Source organism: Odontesthes bonariensis, chromosome 20 (genome assembly GCF_027942865.1).
Source record: "Odontesthes bonariensis isolate fOdoBon6 chromosome 20, fOdoBon6.hap1, whole genome shotgun sequence".
Classification (NCBI taxonomy): Eukaryota; Metazoa; Chordata; class Actinopteri; order Atheriniformes; family Atherinopsidae; genus Odontesthes; species Odontesthes bonariensis.
The window spans coordinates 15,136,246-15,155,970 of NC_134525.1; the positions used below are offsets into that span (position 1 = coordinate 15,136,246).

Here is a 19,725-nt window from a genome sequence, read left to right on the forward strand (position 1 = left end):
ATATCCAGAGAATGACACTGAGTCACACTGTACAATTGTTTTAATTGGGTAATAAATTAAGAAATGTACACATCATTAGCACAAATTCAGTTAATTCGAGAAACTACATCTCTCTCTCTCTCTCTACATATATGCATATATCTTCATCATAGTTACCATATGTATAAGAGATAAGCTGCTAAGGATAAGTGAATATATCCATGGCTCAGTATCAAATTCAAACTCCATATATTTTGAATGAAGTGTACAGTGTAAATTCCATTGTGAGCCATAGTTGAAAATATGTATTTTTAAAACTTCTGATGAAAATAAGAAATTAGATTTTGTTAAACCAAATAATTGATCTTAGAGCAGTTTGTAGGTTTAGATGTAGAGGTTGTAGATCCTACTAATACAGGAGGATGAAACAATACAGTGCATTTATTTGTAGTTGTCACATTTTTACAGTTGGCTCCTAGTTTTCTTTTTTTTCTTTTTTTTTTCTGTTTTCCTGAAACTTGTGATCAAACAAAATGTTGTACATTTACGTAATTTTTTGCAGAAATCGCCATTTGACAAGTGATAAACTCCTCACATAAAATTACTATCAGGGCTGAAAACATGTTTGCATATCACCGCCAAATGAACAAAGAAGATGTACAATTCAAACAAACCAAGGTTTTTGTGTCAGTGAGCGTCATGTGTATGATAATGTGCCATACTGACAAGAAACCCTACACACACATCTGATAACCTGTATGATATTTACATAAAGGCACAGTTCTAAATCTAGTCAAGCGTTGTGTGTACAAACTGAAATCAGTTAGACAAGCAATTCATTTTTTTTATAATTTTGGTGGGTACAAGTGCTGTTCATCTATGAAGCACCAAAGTCCCAAAATAAAAAGTACCCACCACCTCTAATATTACTATACATCACTATAAGTAGACTGCAAGTGGTAAAATGAACAGGCAGCTGTTTGGACCACAGTTGTTTAAGTTAACAATAGCTCAAATATATATGTATATACATATATATATATATATTTCAACTTTATGGTTCTTCTATTCTTCTTCATATTACACAGTTATGTCTGAAAATACAATACACATGTAAAATATCCACCTTTATTTTTTTTTAAAAAACATCCTCATATAATTTAGAGAGAAGTATGAATCTTAAAATGCACTAGTTCAGTGATTGGAATTATCAAGGAGTCCACCTTGTGCCAGGCGTGCTGAAAGAATACAGAAGTGTGAGGATCAACTTCTGCTAACCAGTTAGTTAGCAGGCAGAAATCTGCTAAAACCAACTGGGGTGCCCTGTCTCCACAATCTTCACATAGCAGTGCAATTTGATTTCTTCTGCGTTATGCAATGTTGTACAGCAAGCTTGTATCTTCACTACTTATCATGCAGCTCTGAGCTCATATTTATTTATGGGTGAGATCAAGCCAGACCAACAGGGTAGGGCCAGCTTGATTCAGAGACTTACTGCAGGTAACAGATCAGTGTGGCAGCGCCCCATTCCTCCATGTTTTTCAAATCATCGGAGCAGACTTCAGGCCTCACGCACCAGAGTGCTTTATTTGTTCTTGACACAAGGGTGGGACTGAAGACACAGGAGCAAATATTTAAAAGAAGTACTCACAGTGGTAAAAAAATAAAATAAAAAATCTCTCTGATTATAAATGTGATGTAAAAAAAATTAATGCAGAATACTTTTACTCAGACTTTTATAATTTTGTATGTCTGCACATCTGTGATAGAGCTCTGGACTCCTCCTGGAGACGGCTATATTACTCCAGATGATTTTTCTGTTCAACTATGCCAAAAACACATAATTCTGCTTTCATGTTGGAATATTTCAGTAATGTTAGTAAAGTTACGGCTGTGCCATCACTGCAAACACACGCATCTTTCCTGCTGCTGTGTGATGACTAGAGAAATGACGTGGCCTGAGCTGCTGGTAACAGAGTTTGTGTAAAATCTTAGTTTGCACCTGTTGGACGGAGCCCCACAATTGCTTCACATAGCTGCATTGATCATTCTTAGACTGTTATTGCAGCTACACAAGCAGCCACATGGGAAGAAGCTGGCTAAAATATAACCATGCATACTGAACAGAGAGTGCTTTCATAATTTTTATACTGGGATAATGAACAGGGCAAGGAAAGTAATCCCACGTCAGGTCTTTGACATAACGCAGGAAGAAGTCAGGGGTCCGTCTGTGTGGACGGCGATGGGCTGGCTGCAGGACAAAGAGGCTGGGAAAAGCGTTTGTACGTTTCTGTGTTTGGACCTTGAGGGGGCGAAGGGATTGGAGTGTCTGGTGAGGCTGCAGGAAGAGAAGCAGTGACAGGAACAATTTAGTGTACTTATATGAACATGAACGAAAAGTAAGTGGCAAAGTTTTTATCGCATAGTGTAGTAGAACATATATATGCACTATTTATTGTTTTAAAATGTGGACAGTAGGACCAATACCTTCCAATTATTTGAAATTTTACAATGAAATCATTTGTTTCAACACCTCACACACACTTTTGTGGCATTCTCTTAAAAGGGCTAACTTGTACAAATTGATGCTTCTCTTTTGCTTGACTAAGTGACTGTATGCATGTTTTTTGGCATTTTCATTTAATTTCTGAGGAGATCTTACCTATCTGTGGAGTGTGAACGACAGGCATGCTGCTAATGACCAGTGTGTGTCCTGTCACAGGGTTCTGGGCCAGCGGGGTGTGCGCTGGGTGCTGCAGGTGCGTGGGCTCCGTTGTTAGTCCTGAAAATATAACACAGGTAGACACACTACAGTTATAACCAGTCGGTAGGAAGCTGTTTTAAACAGCAAGATGTTTTATTTAATTTATGCTGACACGTACCATCCTGACAACAGTACGCTGGACTAAGCCAGTTTGTGTGTCGTGTTTCTCATTCTGTAAGTGAATGTGTTGTATCAGTTCATGTCAAGAACATGACGCAATCCACAGTTTTAAACATATGAAAGCGACTGAGAAACATCCCATCATTTCCTTGTTTTAATTGTCTGGTTTGGTGAAATACTGGTTTGGTTTCAAACTGTTAGGAGTAAACCACATCCCTATCAGCTACGTTGCTAAATATAATATTGTCTCAACAATATTTGAGTAGCATAGGGTTTTGATGTTGTTGCTGTTTTGTGTGTGTTAGTCCCACATTCTGACAAGATGTTATAAAAATGCAGCTCTTTCTGTACACTGTCATCTGAGACAAGTTGTCATATCTAGGAAGGTTTTTTTAGCATGTATGGTGAAACCTGCGGGACACGTTTGGATATGACTTTTTACTTTTTTTCACACCTCATCTTATGCTTGAATTGCCTGTCGTGGCTCTCCTGAGAATATATTTGATGCATTCTAGCATTAACTTCAGACTTTATTATTTATACACATTTAGGTATGTGTGCAGATCTCCTTAGCAGCACATCATATACCCAGTACAGTTTATTTTGGCTTTGCCTTATCTATAAGTGGACTATGCAAAGTTACACCACCTTTCTACACATTCTTTAACTTTTTTAGTTTTTGCATATACCCTAGAAAACTTTGCTGAGCATGTTCACTTTTAGTTTTAACAATGCCTCATACAGTTTGCTCACTTCTGAGCAGTTGTGTTGTTAAAGGTCACCCTATTTGTATACAGAATTGCAAGCACAAATACTGGCCAGTCTCACCTCCCAGCAGCATCTCGTGCAGCAGGTTGTCTATCTTGGCCAGGCCGCACAGCTTAATGAACTGGAGCTGTTCGATCATCTGCCAGGTGATGCTCTGCAGCGTGGGCAGCAGGAGTAGGAGCTCACCAAAACGACCTCTGGAGTCATACTGACGGTCGTTTATGTAGTCTTCCAGACTCATCTGGACCTGCAAACACACACACATAAGGCCAAGCACTGTAAGCAAACTACACGTTAGTGCTTGTTGACTTTGATGATAAAATGTTAAATAATGAGATCTTAAATGCACAGTGTGGGTTGATGATTGACCGACCTGCAGACGCATGGCCTTAATCTTCGAGGGATCCCGCAAAGACTTTGCATCTGCAGATTGGAAAGCAAAGCACGGAAGAAGGTGGTGTGTCGAGGTTGGGAGGGACAGATTACAGGATGGAAGGACAGAGAAAAAAACCAGAAAGAGTGGGTGTGGAATTTAGGACATGGGTCGAATTGCTGAGATGATAATGATCAAACAGAGGCATGGAGGCATAATGAGGGGCTTTAGTGAAGGAAATACAAAAGGGGCTTGTGTTGTGTAGCACAAAATTAAGTCAGGGAGTGGTCACTCTTGGCAGAGGGGAAAGGATTGAGGGATTGGGACATTACTATTTCCCTCCAGTTTCAGCTGGGATTAGATTAAATCATGTGGACACCCACAGCCTAACTGAGCTGTGGGTGAGAATGTAGCCAGGACATGTTGGGAAAGAAGGGTCTGGACAAAAATAACATTGAGTTTTGCATGAGGTATCAGTTTTAATAATAATAGCATTTTAGTAAAACCATCTATGAAAACAGTGTTTTATTGCAGTACATTTACTTTTCATAATTCACTTTACTTCATGTTATTGTAATTATTCAGAATGTGTAACTCCACCAACACATAATAGTGTATCAGAATTAAAACCAATATTAATGAAAAATATATTGACATTTAGTTTCCAAAAAATGCAAACTGCGACAAACTGAATATCCTCCACTTGGTCCCGAAATACAGTCGCCAAGAAAACTGAAAAGCATGTTGTGGATCAGGCATTTGGCTTGTCCCATCAGGGCAGCTGTAATAATGTGGTGCTGCACAGTGGAACACTAACAAAAGGATTGTTATGAAAATTGTTATTTTTTTCTGCCAATAGATTGCCCTAAACATTATATGGTGGAAGTTTAACTGAGTTCAAATGATCATAAATGACATTTGATTATGGAGAACATTTGGAAAAACAAGGGCAGTCATTCACACCTACTGAACCTGATGCATGAAATGGTTTGTTATGCTGAATCATTTGGAAATTATTTGTTTTTCAGAAATGTAAGTGGCTCAGTATATGTAAATGTAACTGGCTCAGTTAGGCTGTGGGTATCCACATGATTTAATCAGGCCTATCCCAGCTGAAACTGGGCAGGAGGCAATGGTACACCCTGGACAGGTCGCCAGTCTTTAGGTGACTCATCAGTAACAAAAAGGAAAAAAAAAAAAAAAAAACAACTTAAGAAAACCAACTTAGCCACCTCTCCCAATTGACCTATTTAGCTGAGTGTACATTTTCTTCTACCCAGGTCATCATCAGTTGATTGCATGAAATCTGGACAACTAATGACTGTAGAGTATAGCTTTCCTCCAACTGATCATGTGGAAATTAAAACTTCTGGGAAAGCCAAATGCTGTTATTCATTCTTTCAATGAAGAAATGCTCCCCATTACTGATGTAGCTGATGCTATTGCAGCCAACATGCTAAACTCTCCCAGAGCCACCATCGATTGTTGTTACTTAAAGGGATAGTTCGCCTCTTTTGACATGAAGCTGTATGACATCCCATATTAGTAATATCATTTATGAACATTGACTTACCCCCCGCTGCGTCCTGTGAGCCGAGTTCCAGCCTCGTTTTGGCGTTGACGAAGGTAGTCCGGCTAGTTTGCTAGGGTCCCGAAAATAAAGCGTCTTGCTTCTCAAAACAATATGCGTTCAAAAGAGTAATACATTTGCATCACAAAATCCTCCCTCCAGAAAAAGTCAGACCTCACATCGCTTGGCGCTATTTCTCTCTTCCTTCATATTACTACGAGCTGTGTAAACCGTGCAGACCGAAGTGCAGACCGAGCAGGAAACACCGTAACAGGTGCGGCTATCGCTAGGTGGCTGGACGCATTGATATGAAAATAGCGCCAAGCGATGTGAGGTCTGATTTTTTCTGGAGGGAGGATTTTGTGATGCAAATGCAAATGCAAACTAGCCGGACTACCTTCGTCAACGCCAAAACGAGGCTGGAACTCGGCTCACAGGACGCAGCGGGGGGTAAGTCAATGTTCATAAATGATATTGTTAATATGGGATGTCATACAGCTTCATGTCAAAAGAGGCGAACTATCCCTTTAAAACATCTGCAGCTACCACAGTAAGATGTTGATTGTTTAGCTTGAAGCCTAAAAAGATGGCTTCTCACATGATGATGTTCTGGAGAGAGTCCAGCAGTCTCACAATATACTGTATCCTCTTTCCCAGTGAAGAGTAAAATGTGGCTGACAGCATATGTTAGAAAAAATGTACCTCCGCAATCACTTGATGGCTGCTAAGTTAATGGACTTTTTATTCCTTACCTGGGTCAAAGAAGACGATTGCCTTGAGCGCTGCATACTCATTTTCATCTATTTGAATATCTTGAAAGGGTTGGACGAGCTCATCTAAGACTCTGTTGGCTACTCTGCAAATCTCAGGTTCAGTGCTGTTCCTGTTTATCACACAGCCATTACCTGCAGACACAGCATAGTTAGTGGCAGTGTGGAGAAGAGTTGGCTGGGACAGAGAGGTATATGGGTGTGTATGAGGTGCGGCACTTGTGTGTGCATGCGCAATAGTTGTAGCTTTCTGAGGACCTATTTAAAGGTTTTAGACTAATCTTCAGTAAACAGTTTTGGACAAGGTCTTAAGAAGTACTGTGATCCAGAACGAATGCTTGAGTGTTTGTTGTTGAGAATTGTATTTACATTATGATGTTAGTATATGTCCCAGCAATGAATAATGTAATTTATAAAAGACACTTTTGAGGTCACAAAGAAACAGAAAGCTTTAGTTAATCATTCTCATTCTCCACACATCAGTGCTGACCCACATGATTACACCACACAGAAATAAGATGTCATTCCAGGGATCAGTTTCTACCTAAAAGCAGGAAGTCCTTGAACGGCATTGACCTTTTGGCAACCCCGAGCAAGAGGTGTTCCCCTGCATGAGCCCTGAGTAAGCTCACCTGGGGACACACACAAACACATACACAGTTAACCTAAGAAGAGGAAAAAAAGCAACAATGACTCTTTTAGCCCTGACAAAAATGCCCCATTTGTCCTGTAATGCACTGTTTTTATAGATTCCGTAAGTATGCTTGAAATTACATACAACTTAATATATATTTTTTTTCAAATATTCTGTTTTTCATGTTGCACTTTGCTGACTGGGAGGGATCTTTTTCAATTCAAACTAAAATGTCCTTTGACTAGAAAAAGCTTTATTAGCTCACAAAGCACACAAGCCAGCCTACAAAAGCTAGACATAAACACATAAAGGAATGCCCATATGCAAGCAAAGTCACAGATCTATGTCATGACCTGTTACCTGGTCGTCCAATGGCAACTCTCCAAAGGCAGGAATATACTTGGCCCATTCTACCAACACTAACAACTGCTGCCTCATAGAATCACAAATGTCCCCCACTGTGGCTGACTTCAGCTCTGATATATCTGCTAGTCCAACTGGGGTAGTGATCTGCAGGAAGAGGAAGAAAAACTGCAATTCAGTAATATGACATGTTGACTGATGAAGATTACACCAGCTGACACACAAACATAGACATGCGTTTTAAAGGAAGGAATTCATAAGGAGATTGATACCTGTTGGGATAATGATTCTGCCTGTGCCAAAATAGTAATGGGTGGCAGGTCATGGGAGTCAGGGATGCTTCTTCGGGAGCTGATACGATCTCTCTCATTCTGTACAGCTAAGATATAAAAGCGACAGTTATTTTATGTGTGTGTTTATTGTGTGTGTGAGAGAAACAGTAGAAAAAATCAGATGGAGCAAAGAACAGAAATCAGCACACTTTCAAACTGAAGTACACCCTTAAACGTACTAATATTGAAGTACAGTCCCTGTTTTCAAGAATCAACTCAGGTTAGTATTCATCAGTGTTAAGAGGTTAGGGGGAAAAGTCCTAAATGAAAATGATAACAACAGACACAAGGAAAGTTAATATTTAGGAACATAGTCATAGAAGCTATCATCAGCAAAGAGGAGTAAAACGTTAACCAGTTGCAGTCCAGAACAACATGTTTGAATAGCGCATCATTACATGTCATAAATCTCTGTGCCAAGGTTATACCCCTCATAAAAACACACACACACACACATACACTGAATAATCACTTCTTTTATGGTCAAGCCCATTTCGACTATCTTCTAGAAATGTTTAGATTCTATGACGACAGTTTTTCCTTCAGTGCCACCAGTTTAACCCATGTCTTTGTCTCAGTGGCAAAAATAGAAACAAGCTTTGTGGGAGCTTGTAAATGTACTGAATGATAAGTTTATATAATTTAAATCAGGCAGTCTGTACATACTATAATAAATTAGATATCCTTTTGTATATTCTTTCTATCTTACCTTCTTTCTTCATGCCAGCTCTGAAGCATTTGTTGAGTCTGCAGAAACGACACTGGTTCCTCTTATCTTTATCCACAATGCACTGTCTGTTGAACCTTCATATGACAAATACATGATAATATTGTATGGCTTTCCAGAGTAAGAGCTAATGCCCCGTGACATGAGGCAATGCAACAAGATGTGCCAAAACATGGTGTCTGCACTGAAAGAGTGTTCTCAAAATATCTGGGAGATTTCATAGATGTGCGTATACTTGTCAATGCATGTGAATGTGCACACTCATGCATGTAAATGTACCATATCCAAACAAAAACACACACTTAAAGAGATGTAAATGTCATGTCCTTAGTCGTGTCTTGAGTTGTGTTGATGCATTTTTTACAAATGTGTGTGTGTGTGTGTGTGTGTGTGTGCGTGTGTGTGTGTGTGTGTGTGTGTGTGTGTGTGTGTGTGTGTGTGTGTGTGTGTGTGTGTGTGTGTGTGTGTGTGTGTGTGTGTGCGTGTCTGTGTGCGCACGCATTATATTTTTGGTTTGTCTGTACCTGCAGGTGTACACGTGGCTCTTGCGTATGGAGCGTCTAAAGAAGCCTTTACAGCCATCGCAGCTGGATGCCCCGTAGTGTTTTCCTGTAGCTTTGTCTCCACAGATTGCACAGTTACTGCTGAGTCCATCTGGACCAGAGTGGCTTGTTTCTGTCGGCATACTGTCTGAAACACACATTAACACACACACACACACACACACACACAGGTAAATACACTTGCATGTTCACACACAAGAGCACTGTCATACATCTGTATATTGAGCACCTGGGAAATATGCAAAAAAAAACAAAAAAAAAGCACTCTATTCAATAACCTATCCATCAGAAGGTAACTATGATCTACTGTACTATAAGGAGCATTTCTCTATGCACAAACTGTCAAATTGGCTATGAAGTTGAACTGTAGTTAGTGTGGAAACTTCTTAGTATGGTAGCATGTTTGAAAAGAAATAGCTGACATAGCAAAAGTCATTATTTACCTTTATGTTCTTGTATCAGATCTTAAATGTGCTAAATAATACACTGCTAACTGCTGCAATGTCTTTTCCTCATAGTACCCATAGACTAGTGGCAAATAATTGCTTTAGTTCATTACTGCATGAAATCTTAGTCTAGGAATAATATAAGTGATCTGTCATTTAGGGTAACTGATCATTCATTTCTAAGAACTATTTTTTAACATCAGTATTTTGATTCACCAACTGCTAAATTGTCCTGTTAACAGTTGATGTTAGTCATAGTATTAATGTTACTCTAGTGGCAGTGTATTGTTGAGGTTTGAATAACTGAAAAGTCAAATCTGTGTGTTTGATTTTTTGACCTGGACATCAAGAAGAAGAATGCATTGTGGTTAAATGATCAGTAACATGCAACGTTACTGCCCATCTGTTTATGTTATTGTCATCTCTTTATTGTCACAATAATCACTATTATTATCACCAGCTACAGTATTGCCACTATAATTGAAAACATAATTATCATATTGCATATTTATTGTTCTGTCAAACCAAACCAATGCAACACGACATGGCCGTGTTCTAAATGTGAAAGCTCAGTATGCATCTGCTCATACAGGTTAGCATTCCTTCTACACGTGTCTCCCTTAGTCCCACAGCAGGCCGTACCAACATGAGATGAGTTAATGTTTGACTAATTCTCTGTTCAAGTGCTGATGTGACATCAGCGTATCACTAAGGTGGGTGTTTGCTGTTCAGTAAACTATGTTTATGACACATATCTTCAACTTCTACTTACTTAAACTCTACTGCATCGCAGAGATTATAATTAGCTAAACGCTTTTTTCACTTAGTAAATTATCATTATTGATACCCTTGCTGTGTGTATCATTGCATGCAAAGGTTTGAGCAATGATTCCCTGGAAGCCATTTGAAAGAGTCCCTTTTTGTAAATGTTTGAAGAGGCAACCTGATCAACTTCACATTTCAGTTCACATGCAACAATTTTTGTTGAATTTACAGGAATCTGACATAACTGCATGCTGTTTAATGTGATAGTCTTAAAACACAGAATGTTACTCTGGATTTTTCTACTTTAGAATCATCTATTCCCATTGCTCTTCATGTTTTTAATTCATGAGGGACAACACATATTTTTGACATTTCAAGCAAAACTACCTTGTTATTTCAATAGTTTTCAGTTTCAGTATGACAAGCAAACGAAAGGGGCCCTAAATGTCTGAATCTAACCTGGTTGGTACTCAGTAACAACCGCTCTGCCAAGGCAAAACCTCCAGCTTGTGTCTTTTGAGGTATCCCACAGTGAATTTTGATCTTTATGATCATTGTGCCATAATAGAAGCTATTTGACTGACACTGTGATGTTTGCTTCTATAAATTGTCATTATTTGACCTATTCTTTCTTCAACAAGGGAAATGTTACCTGCACCAGTTGCAGAAGCACAAACCTAAAGGACGATTCATACAAACCTGTGTTTAACAAATAGAAAAATTATCTTTTCATTTCATTAAGCATCATCACGCTAGTTTCAACATTAAGTTGTGAACTTATGACACATGATTAGGTGGTCAGACGCAGGAAAACTTTTAATTCATTGACTCTGCCATGAAAATCATGTCTATGCAGGTGTCTTTGCACACTCTGAACAGTGCACCACCTATTAGGTCTGCTAATCTTTCTGATGTCTCATGGACTTTCACAGAAGGGGTGTCACTTTGCCTTCCTAGTAATCCTACTATCAATTCTCTAAGAAAACTTGTTCTTAATGGTTCCTCTTAACTGCCATTTCTTAAACTGATGAAATAGCTCTACAAATGTGCTTTTTTTTTTTTTTTTAAAGCCTTTCCCTGCTTTAGAGGCATCAGTTATGTCAACTAAGTGCGAGACTGTTGCTCATAGGAGCCCACTGATGATGCTTGTTGGGTGAGGGTTTGAGGAGTCACCATATTTAAGAAGCTTTGGAATTTGTATCTACTATGGTTGTCAACAAGCCAGAGTCTTAACAAGCTAAAAAAGGTCTGAGACCTTGATAAAAGTTACCTGAGAGCTCCATGAAGAATAACACAATGCTCCTTAAACTGGTTCATATGTAACTTTCTGTCTTAGGGTGATTAGTTTATGTTTTACTCATGAAATCATTTAAAACCGGATGAAACAGGTTTTGTATGCCTCTCGGATTAAAAAATTTAGTCAATTTAAATTTAAGTGTGCCTTTATTGGTGGAAATTGACCCCTTCTTCTCAAGCCAAATAAACAATTTCACATTAAACAAGATGCGGTTTAAAAGCCTGATGGATAACCTGGAAAATATATTACAAAGCTGCAAAGAGGACTATTTACTGAGCTACTGAAAAGTTTACATCTTAGAAATATGTGGTTCTTACTGGACAGCAATACTTGATTATCTTTCAGAACACGACAAACTACTACATGTTTAAATTAGTCCAACCATACATATCTAATCTGTTTAAAAGCAACACACACGTTAATGCAGTAGTGATCTCTGCTTAACAATGATAGGGACCATTACACTGCACACAGCATACTTATATCCCCTAAAATAAATCCTGCTGAAAATGGCAACATGCTTTTAGTTCAGTAAGACTTTGAATGCAAGAGTATTTCTGTTACTGCTGTAGTAGTTTCACGGTGTGGTCTGGTACCTTTTTCTCGAGTGAAAGTACAGCTTCTACCGCAAAACTTTTCTTTTCTTCACAAGCACAGATTTCCTCCAATACATACACATTTCCACACATTAATCAAGTAGAATTTATCTCCATTTATCTTCTTGGCAGGTGGATCCGAGCATTGTCCTGTACCTGTATTAGAATATCAAGAGTTAACCCATCACTTACTCTAGGTTTATGGATCATGGTATGTATAGGAAACAAATCACTTCCCTTTGTGTAAATTCGAGTGCATGTCTTCTCATATTATCACACTTTTTTGTCTAGCTCTGAGTCAAATCTACCTCCTACCAAGACACACCATTTTAACAGAAAGGCTACTCATTTTAAAATACACAAACCAAGGCTCCTCCTTTTTCTCTCTACACATCAGTTACTGACTTTAATATGTGAATTGTGTGAGTGAGCTGTTTGTCTTACCATGTATGTATGTACAGTATCAGTGCATATGAAGATAGTGTGTGTCTGTGGATGTGTTTTATTCATAAATGTGTCTTCTGTGTGTTTGTGGCTTTTTATGGGCTTGTGTGTAGGTGTCCACGTGAACACTTACCTCCTCCAGCATATAGCACCTCTGCATTCTCAAAGCCTAATGTGCTGTATGATGGATCCAGGCCTTCGCAGTAGTTGGCTACCTCCATATCTAATAGAGATTTACTTTGAAGAACAGGAGGGTACTTCATTCCTCTTCTCTTCTCTTCTCACTCTTCTGTCATTCTTTCTCTTTTTTTCTTACTGTCTCTGTTTCATCTCACTGATATGACGAGGGAGATCCTTGGCATAACAGATCTATAATCCAGTCTGATTGGGCCATGAACACAGAGAAGGGTGGAGCTGGGGCTGAGACTTCTCACCTATTTACACCTTACTTATCTGTCCTTTTCCCTCAAACTTATCACAAGGATGAATAGATAGTGATAAAGAAGATATTTTCCTTTTTCTTTGTCCATTTCTTTCAGTTTTGTTTCTGAGATAAATCCTTTCTGAGATCAATTTTCAGGACAGCTTGGGCATTTCGTGCATGTGTACAAACCAGCCTGTGAGATTGTGAGGTACACATATTCATGTATATGCTTGAAAGAATTTTGCTCTCATATACATTTATGAATGTGTCTCTGGTGCGTGCGTGTGTAGTGTGTGTAGTGTGTCTCAGGATTCCTAATCTAATCAATACTGGAGTAATAGTACCACCACCTCAGCAGATATAGTCTATAAAGACACAATGTGAATTAGATAACTTTGATAACTTCCTTTTACTCCTGCACGCACACACACACACACACACACACACACACACACACACCGCTTCTAGCAGTTTGTTTCACATATTTCTTAATCAGTTAACAATGTAATGGAAGCGTTTCAAAAACTATCTAATCAACCAGACTACAACTGCAATATTTTATTTTTAACTAATAATAGCTGACAGAATACCTAACATGACTGAGGCCTAATCTGATGTAATTACCGAGTATTTTCCGATCTTTGGGTGTTTAGTATCTTCCATAGAAACGGGTTGGGGTTAGGGTCATACTTCTCTCAGCTCTCTAGCTGAATAAATAGCTTGAATTTCATAAGAAACAGGAAGAGAGGAAGAAGATTTCAAATGTAGTAATCACAAGTAGAGTGAACCCCACCACCTTCCTCTTTTGGGGCAAGGATGTTATGGAAATACTTTAAATTACCCTCATGGCATATAGGTCAATTTGCGCACCCACCTGTCTTTTATCAAGGGTTGCAATGGACTAAACCGTATTGTGGGGTTTGATGGGAACCAATTTGTATTACGGAATATTTCATGCCCTATATAAGTAATGAGAAAGCCAATCAGAAAAGCAGAAGAGTTTTGTGCATGCACTGGAATACAATGTAGTCACTGTGGTTGCACTGCATCAGAATTTTACACGTTACAACAGATCACTGAATGCGCATAAAGAGAAAAGGCAGTTAGCATTGCAAAGGTTGCTAATATACATTAGTTAACACAGAAGGCTGAAATAAACTGGTTAAGAGACAGAGGGAAAAGGGAGGTTCAGGGTGGGGAGTAAGAGAGGTAATAGAGGTTATAGTTTAACCAGGCAGTAAGGTCAGGCATCCTGACTCATCAAGTTCTTATTGAGTGGGGAAGAATTTACTCTTTACAGTTATGTTGTCATTCTCCTCACACACTGACCCTGCCGCTGTACTGTAGCAGCAGTCAAGATGAATCAGAGCGTATACAATGAACATGTACATATGAAGACAGGATTTAAGGTGAGGTTGTGCATAGTTGTTTTGTAAGAGGTCATCATGTGATTAAATTGGTTAAACGCACAAAAAACACCCTCATTTACTAGTGCAAAGACAACAAGCATCTGGTCATTATCGCTGTAAGGGGAAATGCTTTTTCATTTTCTTCTGTCCAAGTGTTGAATACAAAGCATAAGAAATTCTTCTGCATTTATATGGATGAAAAGAGAATATTCAAAACAGTGAGGTTGATTGCATTTTTTACCTCTCTTAGATAGTTATTGTTGTTCAGCTCACAAAACATGCTAAAGCACCAGCATAAAGGATAGTGTAAAGAATTTTACAGCTGAATGCCATTTTAATAGACTTTCATAAAAAAGCAGGGTTAACACGTACACAGAAACAGGTATTATGACTTCTTCCAGGACATAACTGAGAAATGCTGCTTCTGCCGACCAACCAGACGCTCTCTGCAGCCATAAAATCCAGCATTAGGAGGCAATCTCTGTGTGAACTAGCCATAATACCGCCACCTCTATTTAGACTACAGGTTTTAATAGTCACCGATGATGATCAGTCATTCTTGTAAAGCCCTACTTCCTGAAACCCAGGCAACAGTAAAAGGTACACAGTTCAGCAGCATACTATTCACTTCAAAAGCTTTGCTTCAGTAACTTTATATTTGCGTAGATATTGTTTTTGCAAGTTAATAAGAACATGAAAAGATCTTTTTAAATTAAGTCTCCTTCCCCTCTTTAGCAATAAAATGCAGGTTGAGAACTATTAATAGCAAATAATTTCCTTAGTTGAAGTAAATCCCATGCACACACAGATTTAACATTACCAAGTCCAACACAGCGTCACCCATTACGGCTTCAAAAGTCAATCAATAGCTTTCTAATTGTCTCAGTCATGTTATAATTTATTCAGAGCAAACTGTAGTGAAATCGTGATCAAAACTGGTACATTTGTGCAGTTATAAAAAGTGTCTGAACCTCTTTCACCTGGGGCTGAGGTTATTAGTTGTCTTATATATTGACTTCAAACTGGAAATCATGTCACGGTCATTGGATCATATAGGTGGACATGTTTTTCAGTGGAAGCGTTACACAGTGACAGTGCATCAGAGAAGACAAACTGTGTGAACAGAACAATCTGTTGCTCTTGTTTACGTCCTTGCGTGGATGAAACAGGTTATCACGTGATCTTTACTGCACAGGATTCGTGGCAAAGTGACTATTTCTTATCTCTTTTCTTTCGTCGATGCTACATGACAAACTGTAAAGCAGCAACTGCAGTGTGTGTGAACAAGGAGCCCCACCATTACCACCAAGATACAAAACCACGTGATTATGGGGAACTTGTTAACAAACTTCCCTAAAAACAGATTAAGCTAAACTTCACTTCCTCTCTGACAACCTCGGCACATATTATTATTTTTACTCCTTCAGATTTTATTATGAATATTATGCATATGCAATGTGCAACGCATATGAAAAGCAGTACATATATTTAAAAAAGGTCTTTGCCTTACCTGTAATCCTGTTTCCGTCTGGTATGTGCATTTAACCAGGTGTACCGCTGTCCTCCGACAGTGATCAGCCCTCACTGTGCCATTGGGCTAAACGACACTGAGCATTGGAAAATGGTAAAGGTGTTCAAGAACATTAAAAGGGAAGGTTGGAGACGTGAGTGGCCTATAATTCATGAAGCAACACATTGGCGCCGACATTGCCCTGTCATTAGATCGATTTACTAAACAAACGCAAACTAGGGTGGGGATGTTAAACAGTAACCCAGAGCCATAAAAAACGAAAAGCGAAAGATCACCAGGTGTGTGTGTGTGTGTGTGTGTGTGTGTGTGTGTGTGTGAATGTTAGGCTGGGCTTCTGACACCACCCATGAGTGCACGAGGCATGATATCCAAGAGGTTTGAGGAAAGGTTTCACAAAATATTCAGGGCAAGTAGTTATTTGAAACATTTATTTCTCTTCTCAGGTATAAATGGGAACAACCAGCTTAATTCGCAAGGGCTTGGTGAAAATACACTTAAATACAGGTTGTTGGTTTTTCTTTCTAGGTTGACAAAAAAGTCTTGGCTTTCAGTTCCATTGTCGAACATTATAAATACAGGCTTGAACACTGAATAGTACAAACACAGACCAGAAGATGGCAGGAGTGCATAAAGTTAGAATCAAATCCACATACAATTTCCAGACATAGTTTTTATTTTCTGGACAACAAATTATTCAAGTATTTTTGCTAAATAAAAAAAAACAGTTTTAACATTTGACTCTAGTCTAAGATATATAATCTCTGCCTCCATATTTCCTGTTTCTGACATTCAAATGTCAAGCAAGACAAAAATATTACTGATAACAAAAATAATACTCCTAGCTGTAAAAAGATTGCAGATGGCATAACAGTGGTACAACAAATAAGGCAGAGCTGAGGATGACTGCTGGCACCTAAATGAGAGCTTTACTCTTTTTTATCTGTGTTTTAAAGAGAAAGCAAAACAATATACATTAAAAGCTGTGATAATAAATGGTGATTGAAATAAGTTCTGTTGTAAATTCATACAGCAAATTGTCTGCAAAATGCATACACACACTTACATGCTCATTGTGCTGGCACTTTTCAATTAGCTCTTCCTGACAAGCAGATGCTGCAGGTTCTTCTCCCCAAAAAGGTAAGCATATCCAAACAGTTAAATGTGGTCAGACTCAGAAACACCTCATTGATACTCTGCAGTTCTTTAAAGTTTTTTAAGTAGTAAAGCCGGAAAATGTGATAGGGAATGAAGCAGGCCACCATGATCAGTGCAAAAAACAGACTTTTCAGCTGAGCCCCAAATTCCTGCTGTCCCTGGCGATTTGTTCTGTATAAGATGCGCAGGACATTGACTTGTAGGGCTGTCACCCCCAAAGCCACCACTATAATCACTGAGCTCATAATGTAGTTGAACACAATACTGAGGGGGCTCTGAGTGTGTTCTCCAAAATTGAAGCATTTTTCTGTTGGCTTAGTTTGTTTGCCATACAAAAAATAGATGATGCAAGGTACTACGACAAGCACAATGATCCACACCAACGCACTGCCCATGAGTGCGGGCATCCTTCGGAACGATGCCACTTGTGTAGTTTTGTGGTAAAATGTCAAAAGACGGGTGACAAGGATGATCACATAGAGGATAAAGGACATGTACATATGGATGTGGATCATGGCGCTCACCATTTTACACCACTCAGGGCCCAAGGTCCAGCGATTAGTTGAATAATAGTAAATCCTGAAGGGCACCGTGAACAGGAAGATGAAGTGGGCAAAGATCAAGTTGAGTACCGCGATGGAGGTGGTGGACACTGTGCTGGATTTCATGATGTGCATCATCAGACTCAGGCTAACGGTACCACAAAGCAGAACCACAGAGTAGATGACCAGGAGGCTTGTGTGGTACTCTTCAATGTCATTCGTTCCATTTGTTGGCTCTGGGTAAAATTGTTCAGAGCTGTTGTTCATCATGGCTGGATGAAGTGATGAGAAATAAGAAAGATGGGGGAGGAAAAAAAGGACACAGAGTTAATGAAGGTGGTATAGATCAACAAGGGGTTGAATGTATTTTTTAAAAAATGGAGAGATGGAGAATGTACATGTTAGTACAAATTTCATTTAACACACAACTGAAGCGTGCGCATACTTGTGCAATGTCATTTTAGTGTCAAATTATTATTTAATCCTGTTTGGAATAAAATATGTGAGTGGTTCTGCCAGTTTTCAAAAGCATTTCTTTTTTAAATGCTTCTCAGCCAAAGAAATTGATCTTGGTCTCATCCGAGCAATGAAAAGGCCCTCACAGTCCTTTATATTACATCTTTGGGATGGCTTTCCATTGAACGGGTGGCGAGTCGACGTCGCGTCTGAATGAGCATCATGCTGCTTTAGCCTACTACAGCAATGTTGCGATGACAGTCTGATTGGGTCTGACCTCGTAACACATTTACCTTTTGAATCCCTTTCAACAAGACCCAAGTTTGAACCGCGCGACTGAGTCACGGACAAGCGTGCACAGCAGCGGTGACGAGAGAGAAGTTGCTCGGACAAATCCGACCGGTCGACATTAAATTATGATCGATAGAACAATGCTGCAGCTGAACAACGGATGGAGGAATTAGTTTAAACTGGAGGATTTAATTGTAGACTTGGCTTACCTTTTAGACTCTGGCTGTCAGCTCTTCTTAAATGTTACAAGAGGCAAAGGATGTGTCCTTACTTTACATTACAATCGCCGTCAGATTAATAGTAGGGCACGCCACTGAGTCTGTTGGCATGGAATAATCTCCGAGAAGAGAAAAACTGCTACGATATTGTAGCAACGGCAAATGTAATTTCAAGTTATGAAAATGAACTGTTGACAGAGTGTGTCAGAAACCATGACCGCTTTTGCATATTGCCCATCTGTGGTTTATCAGAGAAGCGACTGCGCACACATGTCAACACAACCACAAAACTGCTTGCTTCCTCCTTCTAAACTCCCCTAATATAGGCTGTCACCATTTACTCTTTTTTTTTTTTTTTTTGCTTGACAGAATGAAATACAATCTATGTTAATGGCACCTTACTGTATAGAGTAGGTGACATTTATACATTTTGTAATTATCCTTTAAATCTTTGCCATTATTTACCAGAGGAGTAAACAGTTTTATGCATTACTTATCTGTGTTTAGAGAAAAATGTTTTTAAAAAATCATGAATATTTTAATAATACAAGGAATATTTGATACAGTCTTTGTATCTCAAGAAACTGACCCCAGCTGGTAACCCTGAAGCAGTTGACTTTCAGACTATGTAGCCAGCTAAAGTTAGTCAGGATGTGGTGGTGCAAGTTGTGATGTTGACATATGTGTCGTTGTTTGCCTTCCTTGTGGCTCTGTGTACAAATAGCGGGCAATTTCTTAAGTATTTTGTGTGTGATTCATACACAAACAAAAGGTTTTGCGTATCTTTTCAAACATATAGAATAGCACACCAAATAGGAAGGGTAATGGTAAAACTTTGGGGCAGGGTAAATTGAATGACATGCAAAATCAGACAAACAAAATGTAGCAATAACATGTGACTTAACTCAGTGAGACCAGGCTGAAGCATCGGGGATGACTTTGATGATCTTTGAGTTTTCAATGCAGCTAAAAATATTAAAGACATAAAATATGCATTGAAATGGTGGATTGTAGTAGATAAACAGCTAGATAAACAGCTTACTGCCGGAGGAAAGACCCACTGTCCTGACCACAAACTTGACATCATGTTTGTAGTTTTCAAAGAATGCATATATAAAAGTAGTCTGTTGGTGTAGCAAACTTCCGTATACTTTGTAGTTCTATTCGTTAATAATTTTGTGCACAAAG

At 38.8% G+C, this 19,725-nt stretch overlaps 2 protein-coding genes across 2 annotated transcripts; both read right to left on the minus strand.

Annotated features, from left to right (window-relative positions):
- Positions 1-2,195: 2,195 nt before the first annotated feature.
- hnf4g (hepatocyte nuclear factor 4, gamma) lies at positions 2,196-12,774 on the minus strand. The gene is made up of 11 exons (XM_075452288.1): positions 12,645-12,774; positions 8,925-9,090; positions 8,383-8,477; positions 7,614-7,720; positions 7,339-7,488; positions 6,889-6,976; positions 6,327-6,479; positions 4,005-4,054; positions 3,692-3,878; positions 2,642-2,761; positions 2,196-2,317 (listed from the first exon to the last, which is right to left on the minus strand). The coding sequence occupies exons 1-11, from the start codon at positions 12,772-12,774 to the stop codon at positions 2,196-2,198; spliced, it is 1,368 nt and encodes a 455-aa protein (XP_075308403.1).
- Positions 12,775-16,314: 3,540 nt separating this feature from the next.
- On the minus strand, positions 16,315-18,743 carry gpr141 (G protein-coupled receptor 141). Its single transcript, XM_075452423.1, has 2 exons — positions 18,529-18,743; positions 16,315-17,844 (listed from the first exon to the last, which is right to left on the minus strand). The coding sequence occupies exon 2, from the start codon at positions 17,840-17,842 to the stop codon at positions 16,961-16,963; it is 882 nt and encodes a 293-aa protein (XP_075308538.1). The 5' UTR covers positions 17,843-17,844; positions 18,529-18,743; the 3' UTR covers positions 16,315-16,960.
- Between the last annotated feature and the right edge of the window lie 982 nt (positions 18,744-19,725).

Coding starts and splice junctions, on each gene's coding strand:
- hnf4g (XM_075452288.1), bottom strand. CDS start 12,774: ATGAAGTACCCTCCTGTTCTTCAAAGTAAATCTCTATTAGATATGGAG. Junction 9,091..12,644: donor GGTGCTATATGCTGGAGGAG/GTAAGTGTTCAC, acceptor TGTGTGTTTCAG/ACAGTATGCCGACAGAAACA. Junction 6,977..7,338: donor AGTTGCCATTGGACGACCAG/GTAACAGGTCAT, acceptor GTGTGTCCCCAG/GTGAGCTTACTCAGGGCTCA.
- gpr141 (XM_075452423.1), bottom strand. CDS start 17,842: ATGATGAACAACAGCTCTGAACAATTTTACCCAGAGCCAACAAATGGA.